Source organism: Aspergillus fumigatus, chromosome 2, assembly GCF_000002655.1.
Source record: "Aspergillus fumigatus Af293 chromosome 2, whole genome shotgun sequence".
NCBI lineage: Eukaryota > Fungi > Ascomycota > Eurotiomycetes > Eurotiales > Aspergillaceae > Aspergillus > Aspergillus fumigatus.
In genome coordinates, this window is record NC_007195.1 from 4,812,559 (window position 1) to 4,821,630 (window position 9,072).

Below are 9,072 nucleotides of genomic sequence, written 5' to 3' on the forward strand. Positions count from 1 at the left end.
AACTTTTTAAGAGTCTCCTTAGTATTATTGGGTGGTCAGTAAACCAGTGGTGTATTGATCGCTTGACAAGAGACACACCAGGAGGCTGAGTCATCAGCATGAATCATGCCAGGATGCAAAGTTGCCTCAGACCTTGATATTCGAGAGCGGAAAACAAATTGCGCAAGAGAAGCTAATCTTAGTGTTTGGTTTCTAAAAGTCTTTATGTGACGTTAGCATGCATTGCCTCATCTGGTTATTATATAGGTCATCTTGGGCTAGTAAATTGCAAATGCTTTTAAGCAACCGCATGAGAAGTTGAGCAGTGGCCAGTCAGGATTGTTAGCAACACCCTTGGTGTCTAAACAGGAAAGTGTTCGGGCTTGTCTGGCGTCTAGACGCTTAATGTCTGAACATTTCAGCGTCTGAACCGCCCCGGTGTTTGAATACTCAAGGATCTACATCTTTCAGCGTCCCAACTCTGTTGCGAATAGCACTTTGTTATAGATTGTCTGCTGCAGTTAGCGGCATAGGCAAGATGGGGCCTAGTTAGTGGTTAACTCTGGATCATATGCTTATCAGCCCAGAGTTGTGGAGCTTTCAGGTTTGGCTCCATTCTTGCTTGACGTAGTGTGCAGTGATCGCCTGGCAGTGGAGGGTATAATGTGTGTGTGTGTGTATGTATTTTACGGCCGTGGCTCGTGACTTGCACGTTTTCCACTATCCCCAATCGGGGCAAAGGCCGCCAGGGGGTGAGCCCTGGGTGTCTCTAACTATTGCTAGTTCTATGTACAAACAAGAGACTTTGGCGCGTTCGCATAGCTGCCTCAGTCATGGGGAAGGTCTGCTATAGTAGGTTAAATTGCGATGCCAGCTGCATGGATCCATCTCCGCACTATGATCCGCCAATTCTCCGCGTCTCTGCTTTCCCCCCTCCTCTTTTTTTTTTTTTTTTTTTTTTTTTTTTTTTTTTTTTAAAGAAGGATTGTATTGTCTCAGGCGTGCTCAGGCAGGGGCCGTCTTGGACAGATATCATCAAAGAACCGAGTCTGTGATAGCCAGGCAGCCAGCTTTGCTGCACCTTTTGCAGTTCCCAGAAGGAAGGGAATCATCTCGGAGGGGGGCCCTAGGGGTTGGGGTAGGCGTCTCTTAACTATTCGGCAGAAGAAGAAGTGCACTGGAGACTTCCTGGCTCCGCACCGGCAATGAAGATGGGCGTCTTCATGGTTGAACCGCTCATGATAGTCTGCAAAATCACCATGCCCTGTACGAGCTGCTAGGATCCGCCCGAGAAGGTGGCGCGGGAGGCGTAGCTCATCAGGGCACCTGGGGGAGGAGGTGATGCAAAGATCTTGGTAGGGCTGCGGGGCCACGGCTTGCCAGTGCTTCTGTAGGCCAGAGATCATGGCAGCCTTTGTTTGACGCTTAAGCGAGGCAAAAGAATGTTTTTGGGAGATAGGGGGTTCTAAGGCAGCTCCCTCTTTCGCGGCTTGATCAGCTGCTTCATTCCCAGGGACTTTCGCATGCCCAGGGACCCAGCAGATACGTACGGAGCCCCCGTCAGTGTAGGGGAACCTCTCCCGCTCAAGCCAGGTCGAGGCCAGGGTTCGGACGGTCTCGAAAATTTCTTGGGATGAGCCTGCAAAGGGCGAGAGCAGGCGAGTGGCCACTTCCAGGTTATCTAGGCAGACCCAGAGGTTAGTAGCAAAGCGTGCAGTATGATACTGCATGGCTGCTTTTATACCAGCGAGAGCTGCTTCTGCTTCGGCATCAAAAAGCTCTTTATTTAGCCCGAGAGAAAACGATGATTGGAGACATAGTCTTCCTGTCTGGTATAGAGCAAAGCCAGCACCTGCCATTCCGTTAGGCAATTTAGACCCGTCTGTAAAGACTTTCATATCAGTGTTTGGGAGAGAGGAGTAAAAGTCTTGGAAGTTGGTAGCTGCCTGCTCCTTGGATAGTCCGTTAGGTGCCTTTATTCGCAGTTGAGCATCCGCCCGTGCCTCCCTTGGGAGCCAAGGGGGATATTGCAGCGGGTTTATCTGCTCTGATTCTGGTAGGGCTAGTACTCGGCGTGCAAAACGGCTAGTTGCCCAGCCAGTCTGTGCAATTTTTGCTGCCCTCCTGCGCAGGGGATGGTAAGGGTCTAGGCGACGAACACGGATCGCGGCCGATGTAGCTATATGATCAAGCTCAATTTCTGCTGGTAGGAGCCCTGATTCCCGGTATAAAGCAGGCAAGGGAGTTGTGCGGTAGATAGGGAGAATTGCTCTAGCACCTGTCTGTATAACCTTAGCTATCTTATCAAGTTGCCCCTGGACCTGGTTTGAGATAGAGCCTGCACGGGGGCAGGGGCGCGAGCGACCTGGCCACCAGGTTTCTGCGCCAAAGTAGGCTTTCCGGAGCACACAGGCTATCACCGCCTGTCGCATGAGATAGGGCTTGATTCCCCGGACTGTGTTCCCGAGGCCACGGAGGGCATTTGCAACTGTCAGAGCCTTTGAGGTTGTCTCCCTGACATGGTACTTGAAGCTGAGCTTCTTGTCAAAGAGGACCCCCAGCCAACGCAGGTAAGGGCGAGTTGTATTCTCGGAGACTGTGACCGGGCCTGCTACGATGCTTGGTGTGTGGCTTGGATCCTGGTCAGCCTTGCGGCGCGAGAAATGGATCAGTTCATATTTATCTGGCGCGAAGGTGATCCCCTCCGTAGCGGCCCAGTCAAGGGCTTCTTGTAGGGAGTTGGATAGGCTTTGGCAGTTCGCCTCAATAGACGGTGAGATTGCCAGGATAGCTCCATCGTCCGCGTATCCAAACCTGGACTTTGGAACTCCAAGCCAGAATAAGGGGGCTAGATAGAGCATAAATAGAATAGGGGATACTGGTGAACCTTGTGGCAGGCCGCAGAGTATTTCTGTTGCTGGTCCTATTTCACCGTCAATGCGGATTTGTACCACTCGCCCTGTGACAAAGGAGGCTACCCAGCGAGCTAGGTTATCAGGCCAGCCCTGTGAGCGCAGTCGATGGATAAGTCTCCCAGGAAGGACTCCATCAAAGGCTCCCTTTACATCAAAGGTGAGGAGTGAGGCTGTTAGCCTTTGGTTAAGGGCCTGTTCTGCATCATGGAGCAAGGATGTAGTCAGATCAGTTGCTGAGCGGAGAGGCAGGGCCCCAAACTGTTGACTAGCCAGGACTCTGTACTGGATAGCAATCCATGCCATGTTCCGGGCAATTAGTCTCTCGAGGCCTTTGCCCAGTACTGACAGGAGGGCAATAGGCCTATATGACCTAGGGCTAGACCAGTTAGACTTATTTGGTTTTTGGATTATTGCTAGAACTGCGTGTCGAAAGCACTTTGGATGATAGCCAGTTCGAAGGCAACCCTGATAGAGTGCAAGGACTCTGTCTTTGATCAGGGGCCATGCCACCTTGATTATACCAGTGGGTAGCTCGTCAGCCCCAGGGGTTGTATTCCCTGCTTGTAGGACTGACTTCTCGACTTGGGCCATGGTTACATCAGGGAATGGCAGTGAGCTAGATGGGACTGCTGGCGTATCCAGCGGGATGTCTCCTGCTTCAGCGGTATTTTGAAGAAGGTTCCGGGATATGATATCCCGCTTCTCTTGTAAGGCTACCGCTGGGGGGCTGTCCGGTCTCAAAGGGTCCTTAAGTGGGGGGCTGCGGTAGGAGCCTGTTGACTTATGCCATCTTGATATATCAAACACCTCCTTGCTCTCGGTTACCGCGCTGATCTTGTCTCTCCAATACTGTTCTCGGGCTCGCCGCGTTACCCGCCGGAAGTCTTTCTGTGTGCAGAGTCCTGCCCGGTAGTCTTGTAATGCCTCCTTGCACGTGGTATTCCACCATCGTTGGCCTCCCCCTTGGGGTATTGACTTGTTTGCAGAGGCTGTGTATGAGCTGTGGATGGCTGCAGTAATTCCATTTGCAAGATAGTCTAGTTCATCTTCATTCTCTGCTGAGCTCCTGACGTTGGCTATATTAGAGGCGAGAAGTGTGAGGAAGCGGGTGTGGTCTAGTGTGTCAAATCTTAGTCTTTGCGGAGTTTCCACAGGTCCCTGTTCCCACGGCAGGTTCGTAAGAAGTGGGCGATGATCCGAGGTGGCGTCTAGATGATGTGCAACCCTGGTACTGGCTCCTATGAGGGTTGGGGAGCTAGAGACAAAGGCAAGGTCCAGGACGTTGCCTTTGTCATGTGTAGGGATATCAATCTCAGAGGTAAGCAGTAGTCCAAGCCTGTCAAGCCATTCTGTGAATGATTCTGCGAAGGTAGTGGGTGCGTGCTGGAGTGAGGGCTGCCATCTGTGGTGGTGTAGGTTGAAGTCACCAGCAAGCAGGGTAGGCAGAGAGAAGTAGGACTCCAGCAAGGAAGTAAGAGTTCTCGCTGCTTCACCCGCCCGTTTTGCGCCAGCAGGAGCATTATATATATTAAATATCAAGGCAGATTGTCCTGAGCACGAGGAGATCTGGAGTAGAAGAAGGTCTGAGAGGGTCTCTTGGCTTATTGAGTCAGGGCGGAGTTGGGAGGCTCGGATGCCATTTTTCCGACGAATGTAGGTAAGAACTCGAGGGATGCCACTTATCTCCCAAGAATCAGTTGGGGAGAAGCACTCGTAAGATGGGTGCCTTTTTGTGATCTTTCGAGTCAGGTCTCTGTAAATGTAGGGCTCCTGTATAAGGATAATGTCGATGTGGTTGGAGTATGCCTGGGAGAGGGCAATTTCATGGGCTTCTGGTATACGGCCAACGTTCAGCTGGAGTATAGCGATAGACTCCTTCCTTGGGTGATTTTGGTACTTCATATTTGTTCGTTCATCAGAACTTCAAAGCTGTTTTGTGGCTTAGGAGATACGAAGCGGACTGCTCTGGCTGTGACCGGGGGAGAGTCTAAAGGCTCCTGTGGCGGGGGGGTAGCCGTGCGGAAGGGGAAGGGTGAAGGGCGGCTGTTCATAGCCATGATTTGGTCCTGGGAAGGCTCTGGGACTTGCATGCAGCACTGTCTCTCTAGGCGTGCCTTGGCAAGCTCTAGGGAGCTAGTCTTGCGAATCTCGGCTTGCTGGGCCTTTGTGCATCGAGTGCCTGCCTTGCTAGGTCGCAGGAGGCATTGCTCATAGTCAGCCGGGTGGGGGCCATGGCAGTGTAGGCACCTTGGAGGGCAGGTGTGGGGAGGTTGGGTACTGCATCTATTGCTATGGCCCTCCTCAGTATGCTGGGTAGAGCCGCAAAGTCGACACCGGGGCTGGCGAGCGCAGGATCTAGCGTTATGCCACTTCCAGCAGCGGTTGCACTGTACAATCTTTGTCTTTCTTACTAGCAGCTGAGCATTGGTGATCATGCCAAACAAGGAGAGTCGTACTGGAAGGTTGGCCTTGCTGTCCTCCGGGAAGTTGATAAACCAGCTGGACGAGATAGTGTTGGGGTTAGCGGCACTTGTAGCAGTCTCAGTAATAGAGACTGGGTTAAGGCCTATAGCTTCAGTGATCTCTGAAGACAAGATTTCAGGGTTAACGGGGATCATGGAGTATTGGCTGCCAGTAAGTCGGCCAACCTTCCTGGGTACATTGGTCACTCGATAAGAGATCCAGCGGGAACTCCGTTCGATCTGGCAGTCTTTAAAGAAGGCGGCTATGGCTTCCTTTTGGGCCTCTAGGGCTGGGAGGGCTTCAGTAGAGACTGGCAGAAGAGCGAGTCCAGTTTTGATAGATTGGACGCCCTTGAGAAGCTTTCCATTAGTGCCCAGATGGGATCGCAGGCTAGTATGTATAGCAAATGCATCCATGCTCTTGGCAAGATGGTTCTCCGGAAGGCGCACAAAGAGTCGGTTGTCAGGAGGTGGCAGCTTTGTAGCTAACCTATCAGTCTTAGTATTACTGTATGTTTTCTTTGTGGCAGCATTGTTCCTAGCTGGGGGACTTCTGGTGACAGTCGCGTATGTGGACTGGGCAAGACCGGAGGGGGGACGAGAAGGGGGAGGTGAGGGGGGGAAGGAAGCAGGGCCATGGGCAGGGGCAGGGGCAGGGGTGAGGGGGAGGGGGGCATTGGTCAAGGGCACGCCGCTGATGTAGGCATTGAAGTGTTGTTGGGCTATATTAGCCAGGTCATTGCTAAGGGCCGTGAGCGCTCCTAGCTGGCGGGGCGTGAGGCCAGCATTCTGGCGTCGGTGATCATCAAGGAAGGCTGCTATGGGACTAAAGATTTTCTGTCCCTCGAGAGCTCTAGCAGTGGCTGAGGTGGTTGTTTCCTGTAGTGCAGCCTGTAGAGGGCCACCAGGTTGGTTGTTATGTCGTGCCATGTTATTGACGCGTCGAGACGCGTGGTGGTTGCTGGGCGGGTGTCAGGCAGTGAGCGGAGGGGGAGCTGTCCCTTATCCTAGGCAGGGCGCCTGGATTGAGAGCCTGATCTGAGAATTCAATAGAGTATGGCCTTCCTGGGTGAGAAGGCTGTGCTGCGTCCGTTGTGGAGGGTATAATGGGCTACGTGGAGCTTACCCGAGAATAGACCATGGTCATGTGATATCACGTGCATGTAGATCAGGAGTCATGAACCTCGACTTCACATCATCACCCACTACCAACTTCCAACCGAAGATTTCTATTCTGTCACTGTACATTTCAATCATCATTCGGTCCCATACCGGGCCTTTTTGGAATGAACGAGATATTCCCCTTAAACATTTCCTGTTTAGTCAATACTCATAATGTCCCCGAGTCGAAATGGGCCTCCTTCATCGTCCACAGCTCCATTGAGCGCGTCCAAACCAGTCAATGACAACTTCCTGAACCATGGCTTGACACTTCTGGCGATCAAATTCCTCAAGCATATTCGACCCTGAGAAGGGAATGTTCTTATGTTGTCTGGCGAACTATATGTTAAATACGGGCGCCGCGTACATTTATCTGAAGCATCAACAATGCGTTTTGTATTGCAACATACGTCTATCCCAGTACCCAAAGTCTTATGTGCATTTACTCGTTCTGGGCGGACGTACATTGTGATGGAAAGGATTAAGGGAGACATAATTAGCAACGGCTGGGTAAAATAAAGTGAAAATTCAAAGGCAAAACTTCTTTCATAATTAGCAGAAAAGATCCACGAGATATAGGACCTTCAGCCCCTAGAAGGCATGGGAGTGGCTTTAGTTGATGGTGGATCCCTTTTTGACTGCTGTGTTCCTGGCCGTTCCTTACACTTTGGTCCCTTCGCCACAACCCAGGATTTCCATTAGTATTTATATAGGGGCATGGAATTTGATCTGAGACTTGACCCTGAAATTCAGGACCTTATTAAATAGCAAAGCAAGACTTGGCCTTTGGTATTTACGCATGGTGACCTTAGTAGTCTCAACATTCTTGTTTGTGGAGATGATATTGTTGGTATTATTGATTAGGAGACTGCTAGTTGGTATCTATTGTACTGGGAATATACTTCTACCCACTAAGTCAATCCACAGAACTCTTTTTGGGTCAAGAAGATTAATAAGTTCCTATAGCCAATGCCTGAAGAGCTCGCGATGGAACAGATCCGTCAAAAGCACTTTAGAGATATTTAGGCAAACCCTAGTTGGTAACTTAGATAATAATCTCCTTCCGCTCCATCAGGTCATAGGTTGGAACCTTCCTTATATTAAAATTGCCTTAGCTATTAAAACAGTGCTAGTCTTTTTTCCACTGATAATAATCCATCGCCGCACTGCGCACCTTTTCCCACTCAATAATGCTTTTGCCTAAAGCCTTAGGATTAACCTTCAGTATCTCTAAAGCCTCCTTTACCCAGAAGACACAGTTCTAGCCTAGTTGGCCTTGGCAAATAGGCGTATTCCGCAAAATTTTGACTAGGCAATTTCCGTCTGCTACCTTTCTAACCATAATGCAAATAAGCAGCATGCTAGTGGGGGCGAGTGGATACTTGTGCTTCTCAAAGAACTATTCAGAGCCTCCTCCCAGTTTTGGCCTCTCCTTTGCGTGGTAATGGACACCAATGCCATCCTCTGCTTCAACCTTTGGCCCTATAATCAAGGCCTAGTAGTATCTGTGTAGATGGCACATCAGTTCTAGATTACAACAGCAGAAGCCAAAGTTCCCCACGGTGGACTCATGTGTCTTCCTTGCCTAGCATGGTAGGATTGCCTCCATGTGCATAGAGAGTAATATACAGATGATCTTTGTTTGATGGCATTGTGCGGGCGATCTTCACAGAATATAGCTTGATCTAGTGCTGACTATATTAGATATTGTTCAGAGAACGCTTAAGCATAATAGATTATTCTCTAAAACTGGCAAAATTAGCATATAAGTGGGCTAATTTAAGGGCTTTTATATCCATGGCGCTGTTCCTAGATGCCTAACTCTCTACCAAGAGTCATAGCCGCCATCTGCACGATAAGACGTGATGTAGATTGACTTAGAGTTCATCTGCTAATATGCGTCTTCTCTAAGCATAGGATCAAATGAGTGGGCAGCTAATCCACGTATCATGGCTAGAACATGGGTTCCGGCCATGGAAGTACAGTGTTTCTGTAGTGATGGGGGTTGTCCTTTTGCATTTGTGTGGGATAAGTAATAGTCTGTTTCAACTTACCGCCCACATAGTCACTCGGCGAATATCGTGCAACAGCCCTGGGCAATGGTCGCGAATTCAGTTAGCCAATGGGTATAACTGTATGACTTGGTTAGCCGCCAGCTCCCCTGAGATGTCTATTGTCTGTCTGCTCGCACTATAACTAATAGATGCAATAGTTCTTATTGTGACCGTGATTAAAATTATATACCTTCTGGGAGAGCTATTGTATCCTATCATAAGCTAAAGAACTATTATACACAGCCTTTCGATGGACAGGCTTAGTCAAGTGACCCACACAAAGGTATGATTCCTTGTGGTAGTTTTGGAATGGGGCCTATTTCCTCTAGAATACTATCCTTCTGGAACGCTTCACGTTCCGCAGCATTATCATTGCTAAAGCGTCCCCTATCGCTATAAATTCAAAGCATGGAGAAAACGCTCTCCAGCGTACTTGTATTCTCATCCTATGAATCCATTAGCTATACTTCATGGTAAATCAGACAAACCATCCTACCTCAG

At 49.8% G+C, this 9,072-nt stretch overlaps 1 protein-coding gene across 1 annotated transcript; it reads right to left on the bottom strand.

Annotated features, from left to right (window-relative positions):
• Positions 1-974: 974 nt before the first annotated feature.
• AFUA_2G18080 (uncharacterized protein) lies at positions 975-6,286 on the bottom strand (the record flags this gene model as incomplete). The annotated part of the gene is made up of 2 exons (XM_077804255.1): positions 975-4,790; positions 4,847-6,286. The coding sequence occupies 2 exons, from the start codon at positions 6,284-6,286 to the stop codon at positions 975-977; spliced, it is 5,256 nt and encodes a 1,751-aa protein (XP_077660415.1).
• Positions 6,287-9,072: the final 2,786 nt, after the last annotated feature.